Genomic DNA, 27,819 nt, shown 5'->3' on the forward strand with positions numbered 1-27,819 from the left:
CCAGTGTCATTTTGAAGTCTGAGATCCATGTGGCTACTTCGCCGACGCGTCCATCGCCACCAGAGAGGAAAGTGGATAAAGGCAAACGCGGGACCAAAAAAACAAACAAACAAACAAACCCCACAACAGCGCGACACAATAACCACATGGGTAGAACATTTATTCCCCTGGATGTGAGATGAGAGGGGCGGGCTCGGTTTAGGAGGAAAGGAACGACATTTCTGCGGGTCGCCGGCTGTTTCGGGGAAAGAAACTAAAAAAAAAAAAAAAAAAAAAAAGGAGCGCAAGGAAATGTGAGTCCTTTTTTTTACTATATTCTTATAATCTATTGTGCTGCTAAAAGATGTAATTAATGGGTTAATAATGCATGATCGTTTGTAATGCTTTCTGTTCACGCCTGTGGTAAAGGGACACTTGTTATACAATGTAAAACCAGTCCAATGCAACCATTATTGAATAATAATCATAATAACAGAAACAAAGAAAAGACACCAACGTGTCCAGTTAAGGTTTTGTGATGATGAGATGCTGTGGTGTTGTTAAATTTGCCACACTTGTGGGGGGCATTTGAGGTTACAACTGTATCCCACTGTGCTCTGGGAAATAAGGGCTGATAAGACTCCCTGTGTGTGTGTACATGTGTTTATAGACGTGTGTGTGTGTGTGTGTGTGTGTGAGAATGTGGCACTTGGCTGTGGTTCCCAATGGAGGCAGACGAGGACAGCCGTTTACATCCAAAATCCCTTTAGGCTTAGGTGTATCTCCAGAAAGTACAGGTTGTAACACTGTTTCTGAGACTCGGCAGCGTCAACTGTTGTTTGCTCTGTTTCTGCTTCTGAATCATTGTGCACCGAGTTCTCCAGCGCGGGACATAATGGCAGCCTGTGAGTAATTCACTTAAAGACGTATGGGGGTTTTACCGTACATGATGTATCCAGATAGATGTGGGGAGATTGCAGCAGAGTTGGCCTGCTGGCATGGGTACGGGTTGAGGCAAAGTGCTAGAGATGAATCACACCGCATGACGGAGATATTTAATGAATAGAAACAACTTATTGTCCAAATACACTTACATGTAAAGATACTTAAGTAAAGGGGCGACCAGTTCTTTTACCTTTTGTACGATTTAATTCATTTTGCATTAAAAGGGCATACGACACTTGTTAAAAAACAGAAAAAATCTCCATATAAGCAGCGTCTCTAGCACTCCTTGTGATGTCTTTATCAGGTAAAAGAAGAAATCACCCAGAAAATTGCTCTGCCTCAGGATGTCTGTCATGCACAGTGCGTTCTCACATGTTCACATGAATCAGCAGCAGAGTACGGATGTGAGACAGAATGTACAGATACATCTGTGGATGTGGTCTCATCGTGATCCTGCATTCCTCTGCAGGGTATCTGTGTTTAGGTACATGTCGCCTATACAGCACATGCCGTTTTATCTGTCGGGACTATTTGCAGTTGGTTTTCTCTCCTCGGTGTTTAATAAGTCATTTTTTTTTTTTTTTATACAGGTGAAGCAAGATGTTAAATTGATCGTATGAATGGATTTTAATTATGGTAATTCATTAATAATGGTCACACTATCACTCCACTTGCTTGATTTTAATTTAAATCCAGGCGGGTTCATGTAAATGTAAACGGTCAATCTGAATAATTAAATCTGTTTATTTTCATTCCAAAATTGAAGCTGGGTTGTACGTGAGGGGGTCTCAGATTGGTGAACACCATCAGGCTTTGCCAGTGGGGAACTGTGAATAGAAGGAACATTGTGTTCGGACACACACACACACACACAGACACACACACACATGCAGACACACAGAGACACTCATGCACGTAAAATGAGTTCCATCTAAAATGAAATTTAAAAAAGACACAGGAACGAGGTGTTGCCGTGGACGAGACGGACATTTTGTGCTGCGCTTGTGTTGAAGAGTTCTGTAAACGTCACTTGATCTTTGAGAGTGACACACAACTGAAGAAGCAGAATAAATTGAGCAGATGTCGGTAAGACAGATGCATATGGTTTCAACACGGGTTCGCAATGGCTGTGTGTTCCTAATTCTGTTCCCATACTAGATGATGTAGTTACAACCTCTTTCTTCATCAACATACAGCACAGAGAGTGCATTACCAAGCCGTTGCTTCATCGCAGACTCTTTAAGAACTCCGTCAGCACGGCAGAATGTCCTAATATTTGCACATGGTCATCGACAGCTGGGATGTTCTGAGAGTACGGGACAACTGATGGAAAAATCTAGAGGCCGGTGCCGGGAATGTGAGCTGCCGTTCCAATTTAATCTTAAACCATCTCTGTGGAAACGTTAAGTGGCCACGAGACTGCCGTCAGCAGCCTGCGTAACCTACTCCCCTCAGTGCTGTCCTCAGGAAGCGTCGGGAATATGAATAGGACTTCACTGATTGACAAATTGAAAAAAATGTTGTTATAGTGTTATAGAAGAATAGAGAATATCCACACTTCCTAAAGCTGTCCTAACATACATGATCTCCAGTGCAGAGAGCACACGTAAAAATTCCTTTTGTGTGCTATATATACATATACACTATATACACTTTTCTTTGTTTTGCTCAGGTGCTGAATCCAATAGGTGTATGGTGAATTCTGCCTCCCCAAGATTCGCAGCACCGTGGAATGCTCCTTTAAAAACTTGTTTGAACTTGAACCACATTTAGAAACATTGGCTTCATACCGCTGCACCTGATGAAAAGACAGTTTTGGCTCAATATGTTGCACAAAGTAAAACAATTAAAAGGAACGTTGGAGTCTTTGAGAGTCAGAAAACGCTTGTCTTCCATTTTCTCATCGAAGACGTTCCGGTTCCGTTTGTAATGGTTACTTCCCGGTACCGGCCCAACGTCTGTAACATCCTGGCACCGTCCCCCGGAGCAGCTGTGAGCTGATGGCATTCAAGCAAGTGCTAATGTCTCAGCTGCTGCACGTGATAATATCACCACACAGTGTTTGACAACATGTGTAACATAGCTAAGTAGCTTTTTTCATTGTCCTCAAACAATGTCAAGATTATTTCGCCGGGGCAAACCGAAACACGCCTGCAGCCATTTCTACGGAGTAACGGCGCGTGTCGACAACAATCACTCCTGTGACGAGAGAGGAAGCAATTAGCAGCTGTAATGCCGGCAGGTCATTAAAGTTTTAATCCTCTGGTGTCTTTTTGCCACGTAGAGGTGTGAGACAGCAGTAAACCATCAATCCATCTATCTATTTCTGTCCGGTCAGGGCTGGATATCACATTTTTTCTACATTTTTTATACCAACAGAATGTTTCCATAGCACCAAACACTGAATGTCTGCTCATATTACTCATGTTTCCTTATTCTTCGGCCACACAGCCCACAATTTAAATCAATATTTTGCCAACTTCAACATTTTCTTCTAATCAGTTTTACATTTCTTAAAGTAAGGCACCAAGTCGTTTTCTTTTTGATATCGCTACTGAAACCTCAAGTGTCATGTTGACACTATATTGAAACATAATCATTTCATTCATATGTACCGAAACTGCCAAGTACCAAAAGCTGGCATCAAATGTCTGATCCAATTATCTCTACAACAGTGTTTGTTTGTTTGTTTTGGCGTTCTTTTGAAGAGAAAATAAAAAAAAACAAACACTTGTTTTTGACAGAATGCTTTAAAATCAATTAGGTGACAATATACCGTCCAGTATTTGGGAGGATAATTGGTGCTATAAAAATCTGAAGAAGGGATCAGTTGTCAAGTGGATCTAATCGTCATGCAGGTAAAAGTAAAAACAAACAAACAAAAAAAATTACTTAACAGTCACACAGCCTGAAAGACCCAGAAGAGGCATATAACGATATCACCAAAACCAGACATCATGGAAGAGTGGTGATTTTCAAATCCAAGATTGTAACGTGCCTTATCACAACAAAGATGACATGGCTGTATTTGTGATGCAGAGCGTTTATCAGTGTGATCGTAGTCAAGTCTACATTATTCCTGAGGCTTCCAGGACAAAGACTAAATGCTGGAATACTCATTAAAAAATATGAACAGTGAAACTCTCACATTGTGGTTCTGCCGTGCTGCAGATCCAATTTTGGTGTCCATAAAATACATGGATGTCTTGAACATACTGTACTTTGGCGAGTGCAGCTCCGAGATTAGATGACTGAAGTAGCCAACACGCTGCTGCCTTTTAATATTATATTTCTATAATTACTTCATCCGTGGGGATCGGACAAGGTGCGGTACAGTTAAGTGATGTCACAACTGCAGTGCACAGTACAGCTGGGATCAATGTGACTGTGGCTTTTGTGATAAAACTGTAAATATATCTCCAGTCCAGTACTTAGATTTAGAACACGTGTCCTTAAATAGCTGTGAGTTATATAATGCAGAGGAGTAAGTCATATACACCGGGTGGATTATGGAGATATTGCATTGAGATATTTTGTGATTTTCCAGTCTGGCTCCTCTTTAGATCGACTTCATGTGCCATTTCCCTCGTTGCATGTCGGCCCCTAAGTAAAGACATGAGCTGCGAGGTTATATCTGGCACTCGGACTGCTCATACGTAGGCTTGTGTGTTCATAATGTTTACAGTGTTACCGTGTGATGCCCACGTGCAGAAATGACCACTGATCACGATCTGACTATGGATGGCCAGCCGGCCACAGCCGTGTTTGCTGCAAAGGGCATCGATGTCACGGCGGCTAAAGACCAAGGCGTTGTCAAGGTATTTGCTTCAAATTTTCATGTTTAATTGTAGGCGTAAGTACAAGCACAAGGACTCGTTGTTCCCGCCATATGGCACGGCCATGCTTATCTCGTCTTTGTCCTCTGTTTAAAAAGGTTTCTCAGTTGAACTGGAGGCTCATCTCTCTGTCTGCAGGTTGTGAAGCGCCAGGGGCTCGATGGGGAGAGGCCGATGATCGGGGACAGAGTGACCGTCCACTACACTGGGAAGCTGCTCACCGGCAAGAAGTTTGACTGCAGTCGAGAGCGCAAAGAAGCTTTTTGCTTCAACGTGGGTAAAGGTAGGCGACGCTACTATTACTGTCACACCTGACGGCGCCTTAGTGTTGTCTCCGACTGAAAGGAGTGGTTTGATATTTTGGATAATATGCTTACTTGCTGAAAGATGATTGAAACTTCCTGTTACTTAGTAGCACCTCTCTCCAGCACGGTTTGTTTTATCCATACAGAATAAAGAGGAAGTCATGGTTAGTTATGTGTCAGGCTCTTACGCTAACCATCTCCTGGCTGTAGCTTCATATTAGTATCAGTCTTCGCATTGAAATCAAGTGCATTTGCCCAAATGGCAAATTATTCCTATACATTGTTATGATTGTGATTGAGTTTTTTTTTTTAATATTTGCTTCATCCACCAACAGGACAAGTCCTCAAGGCCTGGGATATCGGTGTGTTGTCCATGCAGAGGGGCGAGGTGTGCATGCTACTGTGTAAGCCAGCGTACGCTTATGGAGCTGCTGGGAATCCCGACAAAATTCCACCCAACTCTTTAGTAGTGTTTGAGGTAGGTTTGTCACGCCAGCGCTGCTGTTTGTGGCACACATTCATTCTGCATCACCCAACACTGAGGGACCCCGATGATTTAGGAGCATGTCTCAGCCTCCTGCAGACGGAGGTCCCTGCTCATTAAATGAACTGGTTTGTCTATTTTAATCCCTTTCAGTCAAACGGACAGACTAGTTTGGAGCTTGGGGGGCGTTCACTGTTTGAATATCAAATAATCAATAACAATTATAATTCAGTTCTGGGAAAAATCTAAAAAGATTTAGCCAATCTGCTTTCCACGTTTCACCCCATGGGTACATGTCATAAAAATAAATGTTCTTTGCCTCATACATTTTCTTTTGACAGTCCCAATCTAATCTGACAGTGTCAGATGTCACCATGCATTTTATAATCAGGTTTAACTCCATATGTGATCGCTGGATGTTATGGGTTTATGGAACTGAGAGGGATGTCTTTATCTTGACTTGTCTTGGTATGGAGCGCATATAATGTCCGATTATACAGTCTACCTGTACTTTCTCTGCAATAGTCATTATTTAATTAGATTCTTTTTAATCTCCATGACTTGATATGTCGACGCCTTCTTGTTTTTCGTGATGTATTTCTATTTGTTTTTGCCCTCCCACACCTTCTGTAACACCGAGCTCTGCAGAACTGTAAATTATTATTTGCTTTATATTCCTACGACAAAACAGATGGAGCTGCTCCGGTTTGAAGGAGAGACTCTCACAGCCGATTCCGGCATCGTCAGAAGAATAAAGGTTAAAGGTGACGGTTACACTAATCCCAACGACGGAGCAAGTGTTGAAGGTACGGCCATGCTTTTCTTCGTGGATAATTACTGATATTGTGCCAAATAACCAATGCGTTAAATTGTGTTTGTGTCGTATTACCCACAGTGCACTTGGAGGGAAGGTGTGGTGGACGGCTGTTTGACTGCAGGGACGTCAGCTTCATTGTTGGGGAGGCTGAAGATAAAGGCATTCCTCTCGGAGTGGACCGAGCCATGGACAAGATGCAGAAAGGAGAGTGCTGTGCACTTTACTTAAAACCAAAGTAAGTTACTAAAAAACCCTGAAAACGTTGGCTCTCTCAGTGCAATTACAGTGAGACGGCCTTAATGTGGGGTTGGTTTGAAATTATCCTTACTAGATTGTCATGCTCGGATCCTTCATTATACCTGTTAAGCCAAAACGTAATTATGTCTCCAGGAACCATTTATTTAATTGCTCTGAATGTAGGACTTCAAATGATGATTATATTCATTTTTACTATTTTAAAATGCATTTTTCTTCTCTGATATGTGGTTTTGAAGACAGATATCATTACCAGAAAAATCTACGATTATACTAGGATATCAACAATTCTGCAATAATTACACAACATACTGAACGAGCGTTGGAGAGAGAGAGATTAGCAGTGGACAAGCGAGCTAGAGAGTGAATGAAGAACAGCGTGAGTGAAAACATGTGAATCCCAGTGTGGATATGGTACTGACATTACTGATATTCATTCATGGATATGCTGCGTTGGTCCAAAACCTACATTTACATTATTTTATTCTCTTCATTTTTTAATGCCGTCAGTTCTAAAAATCTTAAAATCCATCAGTGTTGAAGAGTGACATGTGTTGTCTTCAACATCTGAATGGGAAGTTAATTCATGTCAGGAAATTCACATCATACAGACATTCGGAGTAAATACAAGTCAATAGAACGCGTCTTACTGCCCAAACCACATAATATCATCATGTTAACCCCGCCCACACCAACCTCACCTATTATCGCCTGAGGCAAAAGAATGACAAAGTTACAAGTTGTTGGTTACAAGTACTAAGAATTCAAAGCACACGACTATTTATATTGGCTCCTCCTTTATCTTCTCTTTCAAGAAACTGGATCATATAATCCCAGATGCACGTATTTTGCGACATGTGTGACATGTCTAACGGGGTTGCCTCAGCAAGAGGGCCTTGGGTTCGAAACCGGGTCAGCCTTGTGTGTGTGGATGGTTGTTTCACAATTTAACTTTTTAAGTGTCTGGAATATCATAAGAATGTTACATGTGGGGTACTTTCCCCATTAGCATGTAATACATACAGGTTTGATATCTCACACTATGGTTTAAATGTCAAATGGCTTGACTGTTGACAGTTGATATATCTTGTACTCGGTTTGGCTGTTTGGTTTGTAGGTGTGGGGTGTTTCAAAATAAAGGTTTAACAGTTTTTTTTTTTTTATTATCAACAGACTCATGCTCTGTTTTTTCCTTTTCTTTTCACAGGTATGCCTTTGGAAGCGAAGGTAAACCAGAGTTCAAAATTGGACCAGACAAAGACGTCATATACGAAGTTACCCTCAACAGCTTTCAAAGGGTGAGTCCTGTTTCTGCTTTATTGGACTCGATACAGTGAATACATTAGTGTGTTTGTGGTTTGTTTCTATTTTAACACAAAGTCCGACATAGTTATGTAAATCATTTTAGTTTACCATAAAACAACTCACTTTCTGTTACATTAAATGTGTTCCCACAAGGCGAAAGAATTCTGGGAAATGGACTTGCCCGAAAAGTTGGATTTGGCTTCTGGAGTTAAGCATAAAGGGAATAACTATTTTAAGGTAAGAGTCCCAATGCCGATCTTTCTCTCTCAACAAATTCCTTATTTCTATTGTTGAGATGTTCAAAATGATGTTATCTTCCTATATTAGGCAGGGCGGTACCATTCGGCAGTCATCCAGTACCAGCGCATCATCTCCTGGCTAGAGATGGAGTGTGGTGCCGGGATAGACCAGCAGAAGAGGATAGAGTCTTTTATGTTGACGTCATACCTCAACTTAGCATTGTGTTTCCTGCGGGTAAAGGAGTTCTCACACGTCGTGGAGAACTGCAACAAGGTGAGCTGCAAGACCCTGATGAGATGTATCAATATTTAAACATTTCACCACATTGTCTCTCTGTATATTAACTGATTACCTAATGTGTGTGTTGAAGGCGATTGAGCTCGACGAGAACAACGAGAAGGCTTTGTATCGGCGCGGGGAAGCCCGTCTCCTCCGTAACGAGTTCACCCTGGCCATGGAAGACTTTCAGCAAGTACTGCAGGTCAACGCTTCAAATCGAGCAGCTCGCGCTCAGATGTCTATCTGCCAGAGTAAAATTAAGGAACATCATGAACAGGACAAGAAGACCTACGCCAACATGTTCCAGAAGTTTGCAGAACGAGACGCCAAGGTCTGTAATCTCTCTGTTCTTGGCTGAACGTAGACCAACAGTCTGCCTGTAACCTAATTTGTACTCAAACACGTCGTCTTTTCATGACTTTTGGGGACATTATATTGACTTAGATTAATTTCCTGGAGATGTATCCTAACCCTAAGCCTCTTCCTGATCCTTTTTCTATCCTTAACCTAAACCTAAATCAAGTCAAAATGTTATAATTTACGTTGTGGGGACTTACTTTAAAAAAAAAGGCGAGTCAGTGTGTTATCAGATGTATGTCCCCACATGACAAAAACACACACACACACACACACACACACACACACACTTGGCTACTGATCATCTTGTCAGTTTTATGATCTACCAAAATGATTAATTTGTTTAATCTACTACAGGTTTTTCCTTGAAATCAAGGAAAACATTTTCAAAATTCTTTATAAAGGAAAAACATGAATTAAAAAAAATCAGCTCCACAAAAAGGACAAGATTAAGACTCATTGTATTCATTATTTTAGGATCAGTAGAATTCAAACAAGGAAAAGTTGGGGGACTAGACTTCACAATTGTAAGGCCGTGGAGGTGTGTAATTTTTAGGAAATATGAGGAAAATGTGATTCATATTTCAGTTCTGGAAATTACAATTCCAATAAATTAGGTAATCTTTCTCTGTGGAGGATTTTTTTTAACTAATGGTAAACCATGTTGGGTATAATGGTGAGCGTTTTATGATACAGTTGGTGGAGGTTCATTCCAACACTACCATCCACAATTTCCAGTAAAATATCTTGTCCATCACAATACCCCCTCATTCAAATTTATTACAATAATATCGTAGATTTGTTGATTTTTGGAGGTTTGAATTACATTTTGATTGTGAAATGCTGTGCTGTGTTAATGTGCTTTCTTCAGTGTTACACTGACCTCTAGTGTTCATTCATGGATTTGTTTCTTTTTGCACCTATTAATGCTCTTCTCTTTCTTCCGTTATAAAAGAAGAAATAATCTCAAGAATAAAACAGAAAGCAAAATACATTTTAATTAACAACAACTTAATAATATAACAAATGCATTTTCCATATTTATATCTATTTTACTTCTCAGTTGTAATATAAGGAGGCACATTCTCACAAAATGCATATAGAGTCATAGAGCCTATGATTGTAGGAATTTCTGAATCATTTTCATCAGGTTAATCACCTGCCTGATCAACAGTGTTTTATTTATACTGCTGTAGTCATGTGTGCTTCGTCTTTCCTCGACAGGTTGGGAAGACGAAGAGGAGGCGGGATGATAGCGTGAGGAGCGGCATGAATGGAGAAATGGGCAGCAAACGACGGCGGAGGAGTCAGGACTATTCATCATAAAAGTGACATTTGAAAGGGAGAAAAAGTAAGACATGCGTTCATTTGCTTTCCAAGCCCAGGCAGCAGAGGCAGGAACGAAGTCGTATAAAAGCCTCTAATCCAAACCTCTTCATCACAAAATCCAACATTACCATTCCTGCGTATGAAGCAGAGTGTAAGCAGGGACCTTTTCAAGGCAAATAGCATTTCCCCTGTCAAATGGACTGTGCAAACTGCCAGGACGAATCTCCCACCGGAATTAAGTTAAATTTATAGCTCCCACCTTTCATTTTGGAAGGAAAAGAATATGTATATTTTTTAAATTCCATTTTATTTGTCATTAGGCTACAGTGTAGAGTTCACATGTGCCTCCACAGTGTGTTTCCGATTCCAAACCGTACATGCTGGTTTTCACACCTCTGGCTTGTATTTGGTATTTAATAAGCCTTTTTTGGGCAACTGCAAACTACAGATACTAAATTAGACCAAAATATAAATCTGTAATTCTAGCATTCTTGCAAATTCACAATTTACTGCATTTGGATTTCGCTAGTAACAGCTGAATTATAATTATTTTGTGACATTTAGCTGCTACCTGTAAAGCCAAATCATTTTAAAAGCCTATAATATAATTTAGACAGGCTATTATCCAGAAAAACAAATACAAACTCATCCACTTGTTTCTGCAAAGATGAGGCTTTTTTTTTTTTAACGATGGATAAGACCACGGTCATGCACTAAAATAATTTATTCATGTATAAATGCATGATTTGTAATTTTAATTTTTTTTTAATCTATTAAACACGTCATGCAGTAAAAACTGTTTTATATGAGAAGCCAGTCTGGTATTGAAGTAAAACGATGATGATCTTTGGGAGTGATGACAGAAGATGACATAATCTTTAAGGACTGATTTCATTTTAAGGTGGCAGCTGCAAAAACTTTAATAAAATAGAAAATAATAAAGTTTAAATATATAAATAAAATTATATGTTTCCACTCCCGAGCTTCGGTGGATTTTAGTGATTGATGACGTTCTTCTGCTGTTGCGCTTATTATGTTTATCTATCACCTAATTGCTTAAACAAGCATGGCACAATCTTCAACCCACGCAAAATCTTCATTCAGAAGATGACCGTCATACATCCTCACAATTATGATAAAAACTTTTCAAACTTTTTCATAGCATCGCTCCTATTCCCACCTTTGCATTTGAAAGGGCAGATGTACAAGTATTGACCCTGTGAGCGAAAGTGGAGCAACACAGAAACCACAATTAAGCTTTAAAACAGTCAGAACCACAGTTTCCTTTCAATCTTTCACAAATTTCATGAAATTTCAACTCTGGTAATGTGATCAACTACATCATCTGTGTAGTTAAATTTGCCTCAATCCCAGAACTGGTGTCTTTATTTCACTGCATCTATTTCATATTTGTTTTCATTTTTAAATGTGTGAATGTTAGTAGATCATGGACAGTGATGCACTTTGGTAACTGTCAAACCAACACTGTTATCTTTTCATGAGATGTCTGGATAAAGTCTTGACAATAATCTTGAGATGTTTTATAAACATTGGTTGGTTCACAATGAAAACCTTAGCTGTCTTAAATATTTTGTGTAAAAAAAAAATCAACAGTGTGTATGTGTGTTAATATATATTGTTGTATGTTAGCGAGGTTTTTAAACAGCTTATTGCTATATGTTTTAAAGTACTGCTGGCTCTAAACATTCAACCATTTTGTACAGTGGAAATGAGCATGAAGTACTTTTTCTAGCAATTATAAATTGCATTCAAGTATACAGAATATTTATCCCTCTCTGTCAACGACAAAAAGATGACCTCTTACTGCTACATTCATAATTTTTGATAACTTGACAATGTAAATTACAGGAATAATTTGGAAAATGTTGACACCAACAAGGAGGATGAAACGCAGCGTGATGCTGCTGTTGAACTGCGGCACTGCTGATGTGAGATTGGTTTTATTAGAAACTGTAATGTTATACAAAATGTTTACATGTATTCCAAAAAAAAATCTTCATCCTGTAATGCAAAATGTGATCAATGTATTAAACCGGCATTTATGCAAAAGAAATATTTTCAGACTAAAAACGATGTAAGGTACCCTTATTCATGTCTTCTTTATATATTTTTTTTAATTCTTTTGCACTTTAAAAGCATTAAATAAATCCAAGAGTTGCATTTAAAGAAATATTTCATTCTTCAAGTTATAGGTCACATTTTTTAAAGTGTACTGTAATAACATCTTTGAAGTTTGCTTTTTTTCACTAGCTGTATTGTCATAAAAATTGATAAATGGAGAAATGAACAAATACGATTAACAAATAAGTGTAGAAATCTTGTACAATATTTCATATAGTGACTAATTGAACTGATTGAATTATTGCTATTTGTGTTAATTTAATTCACACAATTTTACTTGGTATTTTAGGAGATTCATTCATTGTTGGCTTTTGGCACTGATGGGGGTTTTGCAGCTGAGAAGAACATTATTTGAAAACATCCTTGTAACAGTTTATGCATTCTGACAAAAAAGTACCTGCATCTAAGTTCACAAAACAAATCATTCATGAATTATTACCATCATCATTCAAGTAATATTAATTAATACTAAGTCACATGAATACCAGATGGCCTTGTGCATGGATACTATTTAAAGAAAGGAATAGTTTAATAAGATTTAAATCATGACATGAAAAATTCAATCACACAAACATTTAAATTTTTTAAACATTAGCTCATAAGAGGACCATGATATATTTACTTTGACCAGTAGATAATACACAACGTGACATTTTGTGCCACAGATAGAGCACATTTCTTTAAAAAAGAAAAGACAAAGAAATATGATCATTAAAAGTGAAAAGTCATAGCATTTATTGCTATATAAAGGGCAACTGCTGCACATTTCAATGACATAGGATACAAAAACAGTACAAAACTACATTAATCAACCTGCACCTTTAGTTTCAAATCTATAATAAACAAGCTTAAAGTTGAGTACAAAATATAACCCTCATGAATGTTAAAAATATAATTTCTGTGATTCCGACCTGTTGCAGCCAGGTTTGCTGGGTGTTTCTGTTCATCCGGTGCTCTCATTATCACAAGCCAATCCTTGTTTCGGTTAATCTAACACCAGACACAATCTTGTAAATGCCGATCTGTTTCCTACCTGTGTGAGCAGGATACACATTTTTATGGTAGCTTGCTTTGTTCAGGTCAGAAACACTTTGTGGCTCAGATAGCTAAGGTGCAGGCAGTGTCCAGAGTTATATTGCACCCTTATTGCTTTAAGCCTTTCATCTTGTTATTTTATTCATTTAGTTATATTGGCAATTTGTAATTGATGTCATTCACAGTGACCTACAAGTAACTCAAGTCTGTACAGCTTATTTGGCAAGTGTTTATCAGTGTTACTTTTCACCAAATAATTATGCAATTTGGTTAAAACGAAGTAAAACAGACAACAAAACAACACATAGCAAGTAAAATGTTCAGTTTCAGTTTGGAAATGGTTGTTCATTCATGACCTAATGTCCACTAAGATCAATTGGTCAACAGAATACTACCTCACAAATGTGAGGATAGTGAAGATTTGCTATTTTTATGGCTTATCACTGTAAATGTAATGTTTTTAGCACTTCTGGTGAAGGTTCTGTGCAATTGTGTTGTGCATTTGTTACAATTATCTGACCTAAAAGAATTTAATTGAGCAAAAATCAATAGATCAACTAAAAATGAAAGTAATTAGTTGTATTTATGAAAATATTTCTGTCGAGTCAGCATCCAGACTCTGAAGCACTAAATGGAGTGAAGTGATAATAACTTTGAAGTATTTCTTTCATGCATGGGGGCATTAGCTCAGGAGGTAGAGCGGGTTGACTGGTAATCACAAGATATCCGGTTTGATCCCCGGCTCCTCCTAGCTGTGTGTCTGGCGTCTCTGAGCAAGACACCTCACCCTAATTGCTCCTGACGAGCTGGCTGTCGCCCTGCTTGGTTGACTCCGCCGTCGGTGTGTGAATGTGTGAGTGAATAGGTGAATGTCACTCCTTACTGTAAAGCACTTTGGATAAAGGTGCTATATAAATGAGGCCATTTACCATTTTTATTGACCATTTTCCCGACGTCGGGATCCACACAAAGGTCAGATCAGGAGAGCAGAAAACAATCTGCTGCACAAAATATCATGTTTTTTTTAGTTATTAGATCATTTTAAAGTCCTTTAAAACCAAACTAAAATTTGTTTTTGGTTGAACTGTACCAATTAGAAGTAGCTTTGTATGAAGAGGGGACACACTACTGGAGGACTCGCTGTCACTTGGACACCATGCTGTCAGGAGTTGTGTTCAAGTTCATCAGTTCAAGTCCTTTCTTCTCTGAAGACAGGTCTTCAGCTGGAGTGCACAAAATGGAGATCCTCTAACGAAGAAGAATATAGGTTTTAATAAAAAAAACATAACATAAAAAACAGCTTTTTGGAAGTATGTTGATTCATTTATCCAAAGGAACATTACCTGTCGCAGTGTACCCGGTGTGATGCTCAGGTTGTACAACATCACTATAGGAACTAAGAGGGTGGAGGAGAGAGTGAACCACCAGCCGAGAGCATAACCCCACCATGGGTACGCAATTGTGTTGTTGAACTTCAGGGGAGTGTATTTAACCAAGGAGAAAATAAATGTTCCCTGAAAATAGTCACAGAGAAAAATATTAAATCACTACTAAAACATTTTGGAAGTTTTTTTTTGTCTTTCCAAAAACACAAGGGTAAATGCAGATTAGCTTCTCTGTCTGGGGATGTTTACAGCAGAACTGGTTATGTTCTCTTTATTTGTTAACAGTGAAAACATGTTATTTTTTGAACAGACAAGTATTTAATGTTAGCAGGCAAACCGGTTTGTTTAGGCTTAAAGGTAGTTTTTAGCACAAAATCATGTGAATGGATTTTCCATGTAAAATGAGTCAGATGGACACGTGAAAAAGTGGACTCATGGAGCTAATATTAGCTAGCTTGTGATAGTATAAATCTTCCTGTACCCGTTTTAACAATTTCTGAGAAATAAGGAAGCGTAAATCACCCTGATTTTCAAGTGTTGGTCACAACTGTCTCCTCTGTCTTGACCTTTGCATTGCCTGCATTACGTCACATTACCAGCTCACTAGTTTGGTAAATTGTTATTCTCCGTGTTTCCCCTTTAATTTTCCGCTTGAATGCCAATCATATCATGTGCACGACTTCCCTTGTCATAAACCACGAGGCTGGATTAGCAAAGACATACAAACAAAAAGTGAACTATTCTGCAACTCACCATGCATATTACTGGAGTGACGTATTTCAAACAATACTTAATAAAAGGTAAAGGCATGTATCCAATCATGTCCTCTATGTTTTGATAGAACCGGTCTGCACCTGTGAGTAGATGGAAACGCTGTGGTGAGTTCAACATCACAGTGAATCCATGCATTTTCTTTTTTAAAATGTATTATTAACTCACCGTATATCCATCCAATACAAACAGACTGCAATATGGCAAAGAGAAGTAGAGTCATCCCACTGCAGGCATAGTAGTCAAACAACTGGAAGATGTACAGTCCACCCTGTGTGTGAGACATCAGTTAGCTGGTGTCGTTTTGTATCGTAAGAAAAAAAAAGCTTACTGTAAAAGAAGTGACCTGACATTTTTTGCATGATCTTACTTCTGTAACCATCACAAGTCCAATGAAGAAGCAAAAAATGGCGATAGCAAGTAGAAGAAGTTTACGCCGATGGCCAACGTGGAAGAAGGAAGGGTTCGTGTCGGATATCGTTGTTACGAGAGCTTCCAGACCTACAAACTGGAACACAGAGTTCCCCGTGAGACACGTCTACACATGCTGCACACACACTAATGTCGGAATAATTCAGTAAGTAGTCAGAGAGTGCATACCTCTGCCAAGGCTGCACAATCGATTAATCTAGTCATTTTTTAATTAATATTAATAGTCTCATTTTTTATTATTCATCCGGATCTGCATCAAAACACACAAAAAAGTCATAGGATACATGTGCCAGATTTGTTCTCATATTAGTATAAGTGCAATAATCAATGATAGTGATGAAATGTTTTCACATCTGTTGGCCACAGACAAACAAACACACATCTGACTGATCTGAGACACCCACAGACCTCCAACTGAGGTCCAAAGATCATAAAGCCGAACCGCTCTCAAGTTCATAAAGACAGTTATGCAATTCAGGCTTACAGAATGTAAGAGAATCTTTCAAGCAGGTCATCGTGAGCAAAAGATCTGGCAATGATTACAAATATGCTAAGTGTGAAAGAAGAGTGGGCTTACCTCACTGTCCAGTCCCAGTAGGATGATCATAACGAAGAAGCACACCGCCCACACCTGAGGAAAAGGCATCATGGCGACTGCTCGGGGATAGGCAATGAATGCCAGGCCGGGACCTCCAGTGAGAATGAGACAGTGGAAAGAAAAAATAGATTTTTTTTTCTGTTGTTGAGTCAAAGGATTTACTTTTTCTCTCACTTATAACATTTTCTATATCCTTACCCGACTCGGCCACTACTGATATGTCTGTCTTCTGCTCATATGCCATAAATCCAAGTGCAGAAAAGATGGCAAAGCCAGCTACGAAACTGGTCAAACTGTTCAGAAGGCACAAGTACACACAGTCCCTAAAAACAAAAGAGGACACAAAGACATTTTATACTCTATTTTATTGTATTGGATATCAAAATATTTTACATTTTTATTTTTCACATCTTAAATTGCCTAGAAGGCTTCTTATATTCACGGCACAACTCCTCAATGACTAGAAATATTTTTGGAGAAAACTGTAATTCAATACGATAGTTTACTTTGTATAAACTACTCCAAATGTTTTGCCTAAAATGGGCATTGAAGATGTTCTGTCAAACAGCTCAAAAGTTATCTTAGGTATTTGGCAGAGCTGTTGTGATTTTCAGACCACTGGTGTACTGAAGCTGCAACTTGGGCAACGGGCCGTTGGAGTGTGTTTTTCTTTTGGCATGTGTTTTGTCTGAATCACGTAATATGTCAAACTTACTTGTAACAGTTGTTGTCATACTTGTTATAACTGCCAAGTGCAGTTAGACACCCAATACAAATAGCATAGGAATAAAATATTTGTGTGCCAGCATCCATCCACACCTGCAAGACAAATAAAGGACATGTTTCATCGACAATAAATTGCATATGAAAGACATTCACTGTGTTACGCAACTCTGTAGTTAATCTTGTCAGAAAGAGCGAGTTCACATTTGCTAATATTTTACACTGCTGTCAACTTGTGTGTCATAAGTAAGCAATCATCTGCAAATACAGTTGTAGACCAACGTAACAGACGTTTTAATTTTTGAAATAAAATGCAATATGATGAAAACCAACGAACATATTTCTCACAAAATTAGAAAATGTCAAAATGTCAATGATGCTTGTCCACACAACCTGTGTTTGCATGATAGGACCACCTGTGGCTACATGCAGGTTGTACAGGTGGTGGGTTAAGGAAAGTTAATTTCAGCAACAAGGTGCTTTACATAAAACATCAAGACGAGAGACAAAGTGCAAAAGAAACACATTATAAAAAGGACATTTAAATGCAATTAAAAACAGCAATTTAAGAGCCAAGGCAATAGAAAATAATAACAAGCTTTCATAGCTGTGATGATTGTGACCAAACTGGTAGAGATGGATGCCAAGAAGCATTTAGGGGTGTAAGATGATGAGTGAGGGTTAGGGTTAGTTTGGTTCCAGCTCCTTCATCTGATCAGCAAGGGGGCGGAGAGAGAGAAAAGTTGGCTAGGGAGACCTGGATGGGTTTGGGGGGTGAAGGAGGTAGATCCTCATAGGTGTAGGTGAGGGGTGTGAAGGGGGGGTGAAGGGCGGTGGAGACTCCTCCTCTTGGCTCTGATGTGACCCCTGAACAACTAAGCTCTCCACGGGTGGGGAATGAGGCAGTTCTCCTTGAAGGGTTCTGCCACACTGGGTTAAGTCTTCCTCCTATTTTCATTCCTCTTGACTCTTGTCCTTGGCAGAGGGAACAGATGCGTGCTGCATGTAAAATTAGAGGTAAACTATTTTATTCCCGACTTGTTCAGACAAAGTTCATCCGTCTTAAAAATTGTCTGTGGTCCCAGAATGTACATGCAGTTGAAAGCCATGTGTTCAGTGCCAACAATCTGCTGAGTCTCTCAACTACTCGTTTGTCTGGTTGTGGACTTGGTTCCGGCAGAGCTTCGTTGCTAGTTCTTCCCCTCACAGCTGTGTCTGAAGATGCGCTGTGCAAGCCGGTCGCATCAAAATAATTCAGGGCACTGAGCTCTGCCTGTTACTCGTCCTCCCAGATTCCAGGGAAATGATTTAGTATGATTTAATATTCTTAGGCTTTTCACAAAGAGAGTTCCAGTGAGGGCTCCTATGTATTTCCTAGTAATCTTCCATCCATCCATCCATCCATTGTCTACCGCTTATCCTGTATTCAGGGTCGCGGGGGGGCTTGAGCCAATCCCAGCTGTCATTGGGCGAAGGCAGGGTACACCCTGGACAGGACGCCAGTCTATCACAGGGCCGACATGTAGAGACAAACAACCATTCACGCTCACATTCACACCTACGGGCAATTTAGAGTAATCAATTAACCTATCCCCATCCTGCATGTCTTTGGACTGTGGGAGGAAGCCGGAGAACCCGGAGAGAACCCACGCTTACATGGGGAGAACATGCAAACTCCACACAGAAGGAACCCAGGCTGACCCGGGAATCGAACCCAGGACCCTCTTGCTGTGAGGCGAGAGTGCTACCCACTACACCACCATGCAGCCCCCTAGTAATCTTGCTGTTACTAATTAGCCATGTGTTAGCATGTCATGTGCACTTGCCCACTGGTTTGGATCGATGGTAAAGCGGTGTCGATCCCACATAGTCCATTCAGTTCAAAGTTCACTTGGTGAATTCTCAGCACTGTAAGCTTCAGTAAAAGTTTGTGTCTGAGAATAGGAGCGTCTCGCTGCAAATTTGCTTTTTCTAAGCGCTACGTTTCCAGTCATAGACACTCATGTAGTGCTGATGAGGTCTTAAAAATGTTGAGATATGGCAGTAGCCTCTTACACGACTTACAGCAACAGTGATTTATAAGTATCCAGGAGCCATCGCTCAACGTTTCTCACAGAAGAAAAACCTGAATATTAGCAGAGAAATGTGAGCAGAGGTGTGAGCAAGCAGCAACTCGTCTGTACCATAAGACAGTAGGAAGGGAGGAATGCCACAAGGGGGGCATATATCATTCAAACAGTGAAGTGTGAAGAGTTCTCTTACCTGTGGATCTGCAAGGCGGGATGGATCTGGGTAGAGGTAGAACTTGATCCCATCTATGGCCCCCGGCAATGTGACTCCACGGACAAGCAACACTGCCAGCATCACATATGGAAACGTGGCAGTAACGTAAACTACCTGTGGAAGAGTGAGGGCTCGTTTGTGGCACAATTATGGACTTCAATAGCTGTGTTGTCAGAATGGATGTTGTTTGGTCACCGCACACACACACACACACACACACACACACACACACACACACACACACACACACACACACACACACACACACACACAAGCTCAACAACAGGACCAGGCTGGGGGTAGATATGAAAGTGTGCACCAGATTTACAGTAACCCTTTTAATAGTTTTTGAGATATTTCACTCAAACCCTTAATGCACCGATGATATGATATGAAGACTAGAGTTAAACAAATACAAAGCAGCTTGCTTCCTTACAACATATAAAAACGCTGAAGTCCTACCTTCCCAGTGGACTTTACACCTTTCCAGACACAGAAGTAGCAGACGATCCAGGACAACAGAAGACACAGAGCCAGCTCCCATCGTATTCCGCCTAACTCATGGACATTTCCCGTGACATTCAAAACCCTCCTCCTGAAAGTCACATTTTCAGTTACAATTCATTCATGTCACTTTAGATTTGGGATTTGGGTTTTCATACTTACTCCCAAAACTCTCTCACTGGTGATGTTGCATTCTGAATGAACGTCGAGTTGAAATAATCATCTCTTTGATCAAACTCCACACAGGTCTCTGTTGCAAAGGCAAACAGAATACATGCATTATCAAATTGTCAATGCCTTTTTTTTTTATCTGATGTACAAATTTTACTCAGAAATGGAACTGGGGACTTTTCCATTTACCCTAGCCTCTTAATTGTTTAGCAAAGTCTTTGAGCCAGGCAGTTGCCTCCTTGTCCCGCCAATGGAGACCTGCTAAGCAGGCGCTATGACCACTGACTGGTACTGAATGACCAATGTCTCCTTGGGACGTTGGTGCCAGGGACATCTTGAGTGAAGTCTGAAACCAGATGATTGTTTGTTACATTCTTGGACTCCCAATGCTTTTTTTCCCTGTATTGGGCGTCTAGATGGGAGACGAGCAGTAGGTGGATTGGTAGATTCCAGAAATCTTTGACCTTTTGGAGCATCCTTTGAGTAAGTCGGACATGTGGGGGTGAGGGAGTTATGTTGGTTAGGACAGGGAGACAGGGGAGTGGTGATCAGCTGGGTGTGTTTGGGGTGTTCTGGACCAGACAGGGGTACAGTATTCTGCTGCAGGGTATGCAAGGGCCAGTGCTAAGGTGTGCAGTGTAGGGCTGCTGTCTGTTATTTATATTCACTATAGAATCTCAGTTTGAGCTATGCCTGTCAACCAGTTTGGAAGCCAATCATTGTCCTGAAAGCAATTCACACAGGTGTGATGTGAAAACTCGACACCTCCAACACACACTTGCTGAAAATGGCAGTTTGGCAGTTAAATGTATAGAACATTTGCATAAGAGATGCTTCTTGAGGTTTTTTTAAGCATGTTGTGCTACTTGGCAGAGCAAACTTGGCACCTCACAACATAAAATGTTTGCTGCAGCTGGATTTTGCCCTCCAGATCCTCAAATGGACCAATGATCTGATTCATCTCTAAATTCGATTCTCGATTTCCCTAAACCTAGTGTCACCATTTCACTAAAGATTCACAATAATCTAGTTTTTTCCATTTATTTCAGTCAACTCCCATACCAGGTGCCTACCTGTGTTCCAGCTGTTCCTGCAATTTGCCCAGGGAAGTTCGGAGCTGAAAGAGCAGAAGAGATACAGGAAAGCCCAGGCCAATATGATGATGTAATAGATGCTGGAGTATAAAACAACCACCAGATTGCCATAACCCATTCCTGAACAAAAAAAAAAGAAATGTTAAAAAAAAACGCTTGAAGAAATCAACATGTAATGATCACTGTTACATATCTTGGAACCAATGAGTGTTAAGTGTCCAGCATGTTACTGGTTCACCAAACCTGCCAGTTTATTGGGTGTTTCATATTAAAATGGCATTAAGAGATACTGTAAATATTCACAAGTGTATCCCCCACAGACAGCATTTCAGGCATTTAAATCAAAAACCCATCAAACACCTGTTGACTTTATGATGAAGGAGTGAAAAAAGTACTGACTCATCATTGGACACATTCTATTTGAATCCTCTAACATACACCAGAGACAACGCTTCAGGTGTTCTTTTTACATGAATGTAATCCCTGTAAATATGCAGACATGTACTGACTCATATCTTAAAGTTGCGCAATATACTTTTGTGAACTCTGTGTTCTACAGGTGGTGAAACCAAGTCCCTGCAGGATTTGTAGCAAGTCTGAGCAAAAACAAAAATGTGCAGGAAAGCATGTGTTATGTATTTCTTCATGTGCTAATTTTTTGTCCAACAACTATAGAAAATGGATCCTTCACATTACAAATTGCAGGAATTTTGCAATTTGTAATATGTTTTTATTTGGGAAGCATAAAATTGCTCACACCTCATTTTTATACTTCAAGGCCCAGCGATGCATATTTGACCACACGTATGTTTTGGTTTCAATATTCATTTAGTACTTATTGGGTTTCACATGGATAGTCTGATAGTAATTCTAAACATTTACCTGCAAAAAGTGGACAAATTTGCCTCCAGCAGGTAATACTTCCCTGTTTGGTGTACTGGCCAAGAGACGTCTCCAGGAGAAACAGGGGGATGCCGCAGGTAAAAAGGAAGAGGATATAAGGAATGAAGAACACACCTTTGGGAAAACAAAAACACCTCATAAGTTGGTTGTTGAGCACTTCTGGTAAACCACAAGAATCACATTTAGATGCACATGCGCATGCAAGCTCAAGTATTGGCAAAAGGCACGTCTAATATAAATCTATCTAAAATAAATATTGTCAGCTTATCATCAGTTCAGCAGTCAGGGCATGTTCAAGAGTGTTCATGTTCAACTTTTTTTAATATATCAAAGATAATCCTAAACTATCAAAGTATTTACTTGTGTTGTTACAGGTGTTTAATTGCTTGCGGTTTCTTCTTCTCTCTTCTCTTGGATACGGTTCAACAACCTGTTCATAGTTGTGTTTGCAGCCAGGTGTGATTTATTTAACTCTACCACACCCAATGTGAAATGACATAATAGTGCATTATGAATGATTGAGAGCACACTGTCTGAAAAGACCTGCTTTTTAATTGTTGACTGCGTTACACATAGCCTATGATTGAATGTGGACAATAGACAGCAGCATGTGCAGGATTTATAGTCTACGGTATGTGTAATTGCTGTTAGTAATTACACATAGACTCGGTTTATAATTTTTGGAGGTTATATTTACATAGTAGTTTTCAAATGAGACAAATATTATTATATTACAAACAGATCTTGCTCTCGCAGCTTTCAATCTTAACTCAATATTTACTTCTTGTTACCATCAAGTGCTATCACAGTTTGAGTTGTTTTTACATTCAGTATGTGTACTTTTGACGAAAGGAGCAGTGTTGTTCCTATGACTGTAATGAAACTTACCTCCTCCATTTTTGTAGCACAGGTAAGGGAACCTCCACACATTTCCAAGGCCTATGATTTGTCCCGCAACAGCCAATAGGAACTCAACTTTGTTTGACCACTGTCCTCTAGCCGATGTGCTTGGTGCAGGATGGGCTGGGCCCGTGTCCAGCCTGTACTTGACCTCTGGGGCATAAGGCTTTTCCATCGCACTGTAACACGAGAAGGGGTAACAGAAACAAATAATTTCAGTGGCGTTGAGTGAACGAATTAAAAATGGTCTCATGGTATCCGTTATAAACTAGATTTTTAAACTAATAATTCATGTTTTGTGTCGATTTTATTCTGCAGTTTCTAATGTTGAGTAAAGAGCACATTCTCGGTGTAAATGTCACTTTGAGTTGCAAACAACGCAACAAAATAATCACCATCCACAGCAGGAATATTTACATGATTTAATCACTGTATATGAATGCCCATAAGGCACACAATGCCAGCAGTCTTGCTGTATTTGGTTAACACAGGATCAGTGCCACTTGGCATGATGGAGAATTCTTCCATCAATGTTGCTTTTGTGTTGCTGCCTTGGATTTGCTGTGGGAGTGGAGCAAATAGACTGGAAAATATGCCTGCTACTCCATCTCTGTTAAAAAAAACAAACTTTAAAAATGTTTTAGGGATCATCGAGGGAGATAATTCTGAAAATCAGCAGAGAATGTGTTCGTCAAGAGGTCTGAATTATGTGTTAATTATGTGCAGCATTTAAGAACCAGAAGATCTAGAATAACAACAGAAAGAAGATAGTGTTTACAGCAACCAGAACCAACAGTAACACTGGCCAAGTATGCAGGCCAATACAAGGAATTTGACTCAATTTCTTGGACATATAAATAACAGCTGGTTTGTATACACAAGTAGTAAAATAATTGATGTATATATTATACAGGGCTGGTTTATCTAATGTTTATCATTTCAAAATAGTAACTCAATTAAATGTTGTGATATGGCGCGTTATTGTCACCAAACCACAAGAGAGATATAACTTCAGCAGTTACTTGAGCAGGTTGCAGTACATTCAAATAACTGGGAGAGATATATGCCTTCCCATATCAATTATCTTAGGGAACGTTGCTAATTACACAAATATTATGCCTGGCCACCTTCACAGCCCGGTGTAGACAGGCTGCATGAGGCAGGGGAAGGAATATGTTCTTTAGGGAATTTAAAGGAATCATTTTGCTTCTACTGAAACCTTTCCAACACCCTTTGTCGCATTTGTGTGTTAAAAGGAGTGCAAAGCGACTACTGTGACCAAAAAAGAACGATTATCTGAAGGAGTGGTCCTTTTGGACATCTTGCCCCTCTCTATGATGACTGGCTTTTCACCCTGCTGTCGAGAGTATATGTTCAAAACAGCTCTAAACACCTCAGGGGCTGGATGACACATCGTACGAGTTAGTGCCTCAGGCCTGTTCCAGCACGTTGTGTTAACAAGGGCAACAAATACTGATGCTTTGCCACTCCCCTTTTGTGAACCCAAGCGTGTAATTATTAGACACTAAATCAGAGAAACTGCTCTGGGAGAGTGATGCCATAGTATAAACATAAAAATCACAAATTAGCCCTCGCATCAGATAAGATAACCCTTTATTAGTCCCACAGTGGGGAAATATACAGGGTTATAGCAGCAAAAAGGGATAGTGCAATTAACAAGCATCAGTAGCAGAAGCAAAATACAATAATAGTAGATTATGTACACCGTATAAAACAAATTAACAGTTAAAAACAGCTTAAAACAGTTAAAAAAAAGGTAAGGTGACACCAAAAGTGATAAAATGATAAATAAACTTTATGAGTGGACTATCGTTTCAATACCAGGTGTGTCTTCAACATGAAGACATATACAGAGATTGCAGGATTTAACCCAACAGCCCCTCCAAAGGGTGGTGTCCCTTTAAACTGCCTCGTTTGTCCTAGAAAATTCATACCCTTGGTGTAACGTTGAAAAGTCACAGCATGTGGCATAACAATCATGTTTATCTTCTGTATGTCCTTCAAATGGTATCATTGTTTTCCTTAAAGACAAAACTGGAAGAAGAGGGTGTTCACTCACAATGGGCCTTATTCGCTATTTTGTACTTTTTCCATATATTTACTTACAATTCAGAATCCTCATTAAACCAGACATGTTGTGCACGAACAAGTTTTACACAAACTGTCTGTTTGTATTGTTGATGGCTGTTGCTGTCATTGTCCAAGGATAAATCCAAACAGCACTTTAACTAATTAATAAATCAATTGCAGCGAAATGTGTCATTTGACCAACTGTAACTGTACTTGTCTTAAGGCAATCTATAAATTTAAGTTGTTTACTTGCTCAACGGGCCCTAATTTACTATTAAGCAAATATATAATTGCATCCTAGATCTTTTCCAGCATCACAACAAGTTGCTTTAGGGACTTTTCGTTATATATTTTAAAGGATTTTCAGACCTCTGATCACTTTATGCTATATACGGTAAGTTATTTTAACATGACCCTGCAATTGACATGCCCCCCCCTCCTGTGACGAACATCTGCACATCTGCTCCAGTCGAAAAAACTCACCGACTGTATATCATGAGAGCACTACTTGATCTGATTGATAAAATGAACGTCTTAACTGCGCTGACAGCTCAGTGGTAGAGTTACCGCCCCATGTGCAGAGGCTCCCTGCAGCGGTCCAGGGTTTGAATCCGCCCTGCAATTGGGTGACCCCCTCAACAAAGAATTTTAAGACCTAACCTCTCCCTATTTTCCTCCGGTGGTCCATTCCATAAATACCGGCCCCTTAGAAAGAGCTGTCCTCGGAAGTTGACAGTTGACATCTCCTCGAGCCATCTATCATCTTGCTGTACTGAAGCCGAGGCTACTTTGCAAACAACATTTTGTAGAGTTGTCTTAATGTTCAGTGAGCGCTGCTGGGCCGGAACCCACTGAATAAGCAACAATGAACACTCTAGTCGAACCTGCTTAGAATGAGTATTTAAGATGGATTTGGGACACGGCAAGAATGTGCAGACATTAGTGGCTCTATGAGGCTGTTCATTGGCACAGTGGTGCTTTGAGCTAAATACTAACTAACTAGTGGTAGTTTTATCGTGTTAACATTTGCCCGACATTAAACATGAAGTACAGCAGGGTTTCCTAGTCATAAGCGTTGGAAAATTCAAATGTTGAACTGAAGAATCACAGAAAAGCAGGATTCATCTACGAGGAGGGAGACGCATTTCTATGCAGCATTTCATGGCAATCACAGTGTTTGAGATATTTCCGTCTGCAACAACGTGGTCCCCTAAACGTGGCTAAAAAGTAGTGTTCTGCTGATGATCACTAAGCAGAGGAATCGTTTCTATCTGAACTGACTTACCTATGTTCATCAATAAACCTTCAGGAGCCTGGTGAAAGGCTATCAGTTAAAATGCATTATCAGCAAGCAACAGGCTGCATGAGGAGGAGGAGTAATGGTGTGGGGGGTTCTGGTAGACAAAATATCACAGATATATTTTGCTCAAACCTTGGCAGTGGAAGGAATAATCGTTGGTCACTTCTGCTGAGTGAGTTCCCTTTTAATCCAAGTCCACTGCCAACAGGGAGGCGTGTGCTCAGTGATAAATTATTTTCTGTTTTTATTATTTCACCATCCCAGACCAGACACTCCATGCTGTAATTCTGCTGTTTCTGAATCTCAATGTCTGCTTTGCTTTAGAGACTTTACATACATAAATAAACACTTTATTTATGAATGCACCTTCTATTTTTTTTTGCAAACGATTCCAGTAAGAAATTCAATATCACTTTCATTTTGACACAACTTTTAAAGAAGTTTGTCATTATGCAATCTGTTCGGAGCATATTATTTTAAAACACAGTGAGCTTTCAGCAGCAATGATCACAAAGCAGCCTGACGCTAAACACACTAAATGAGGGAAATAGCTGCTCTCTCTCTCTCTGCAGCACAGACCGTAACCTTTGGCCTACATAATTTAGCTACAGGCGCCAAGTACAAGTGCAGCCACAAAAGCCCAGCTGTCTCTGAGCCGCAAGGATACCGTTTGATTCCTATTCAAGAACTTCATCCAAATGAGTGTACAGTAGCAATTTATACAAAGGACAAATAGAAAAAGACAGAAATAAGCTGTTTGTGACCTTTGTGCAAAAGGCTTGGTAAAGAGTACCTGATAAAAGTCGCTTCACGTCTGCAGTAGGTGGTTATGCTTCCATTTAACCCCAGGTGGGATTCATGTAGTGCCTTTGGAGGAGAATACAAGTCTGCCCTTCCCAGCTCTGACCATGAGTGAGCCCATGAGTAGAGGTTTGAGAGAGTGTGTGTTTGTATGACAATGAGGGAGAGAGAGAGCAAGAGGGACAGAGGGAGAGAGAGAGAGAGAGAGAGAGAGAGAGAGAGAGAGAGAGAGAGAGAGAGAGAGAGAGAGAGAGAGAGAGAGAGAGAGAGAGAGAGAGGGGGCAGGGGGTGTTGTGGGTTTCTGAATGAGCAACTTAAGGCGGAGACTGTGGACACATGGTCTGTCAGTAAAGAGGTGGGGATTTGGATGACAGCAGGCTAGCTGTGTGCCTCTGTGGGTATTAATATAATGTGCAGTATGTTCAACACTTCCAAACAGAAACATAATATGAACCACAGAGGATTCAATTATTTTACTCATATAGCACCACCAGTTTGATATCTAGCTTTTTAGTGAAATTGAATGTATATCTATGATAGAGGATGGATCCTAAC

At 39.9% G+C, this 27,819-nt stretch overlaps 2 protein-coding genes across 4 annotated transcripts; one reads left to right on the forward strand and one right to left on the reverse strand.

The window, feature by feature from the left end:
* The first annotated feature begins 8 nt into the window (after positions 1-8).
* Positions 9-11,943, forward strand: fkbp5 (FKBP prolyl isomerase 5). Of its 3 annotated transcripts, none has more exons than XM_084038857.1 (11): positions 9-293; positions 4,610-4,742; positions 4,899-5,043; positions 5,401-5,543; positions 6,241-6,355; positions 6,445-6,601; positions 7,829-7,919; positions 8,080-8,163; positions 8,254-8,439; positions 8,537-8,776; positions 10,027-11,943. In XM_084038857.1, the coding sequence occupies exons 2-11, from the start codon at positions 4,638-4,640 to the stop codon at positions 10,126-10,128; spliced, it is 1,368 nt and encodes a 455-aa protein (XP_083894983.1). In that variant the 5' UTR covers positions 9-293; positions 4,610-4,637; the 3' UTR covers positions 10,129-11,943. The 3 variants fall into 3 exon arrangements, with proteins under 3 accessions (XP_083894983.1, XP_083894984.1, XP_083894985.1); XM_084038858.1 differs by having other exon boundaries at positions 4,636-4,742; XM_084038859.1 differs by lacking the exon at positions 9-293 and having other exon boundaries at positions 4,626-4,742; positions 4,859-5,043.
* Positions 11,944-12,141: 198 nt separating this feature from the next.
* On the reverse strand, positions 12,142-27,421 carry LOC311032191 (sodium- and chloride-dependent GABA transporter 2-like). Its single transcript, XM_084038829.1, has 15 exons — positions 27,257-27,421; positions 23,061-23,251; positions 22,152-22,286; positions 21,249-21,389; positions 20,167-20,254; positions 19,963-20,095; positions 19,480-19,614; positions 17,210-17,313; positions 16,693-16,817; positions 16,474-16,586; positions 15,835-15,972; positions 15,633-15,735; positions 15,447-15,547; positions 14,652-14,822; positions 12,142-14,556 (listed from the first exon to the last, which is right to left on the reverse strand). Exons 2-15 carry the CDS (start codon positions 23,245-23,247, stop codon positions 14,452-14,454), a joined length of 1,779 nt encoding a protein of 592 aa, XP_083894955.1. The 5' UTR covers positions 23,248-23,251; positions 27,257-27,421; the 3' UTR covers positions 12,142-14,451.
* Between the last annotated feature and the right edge of the window lie 398 nt (positions 27,422-27,819).

Source organism: Eutrigla gurnardus (assembly GCF_963514095.1).
Source record: "Eutrigla gurnardus genome assembly, chromosome: 2".
Classification (NCBI taxonomy): domain Eukaryota; kingdom Metazoa; phylum Chordata; class Actinopteri; order Perciformes; family Triglidae; genus Eutrigla; species Eutrigla gurnardus.

Bases quoted from the DNA above. Each gene is read 5' to 3' on its own strand.
- LOC311032191 (XM_084038829.1), bottom strand. From the start codon at position 23,247: ATGGAAAAGCCTTATGCCCCAGAGGTCAAGTACAGGCTGGACACGGGC. The intron at 20,255-21,248 runs GTAGGCACCTGG...CCTTTGCAACAG, and splicing joins CAGGAACAGCTGGAACACAG to AGACCTGTGTGGAGTTTGAT. The intron at 16,587-16,692 runs GTAAGGATATAG...TTCTCACTGGAG, and splicing joins ATCAGTAGTGGCCGAGTCGG to GTCCCGGCCTGGCATTCATT.
- fkbp5 (XM_084038857.1), top strand. From the start codon at position 4,638: ATGACCACTGATCACGATCTGACTATGGATGGCCAGCCGGCCACAGCC. The intron at 4,743-4,898 runs GTATTTGCTTCA...CTCTGTCTGCAG, and splicing joins AAGACCAAGGCGTTGTCAAG to GTTGTGAAGCGCCAGGGGCT. The intron at 8,777-10,026 runs GTCTGTAATCTC...TTTCCTCGACAG, and splicing joins TTGCAGAACGAGACGCCAAG to GTTGGGAAGACGAAGAGGAG.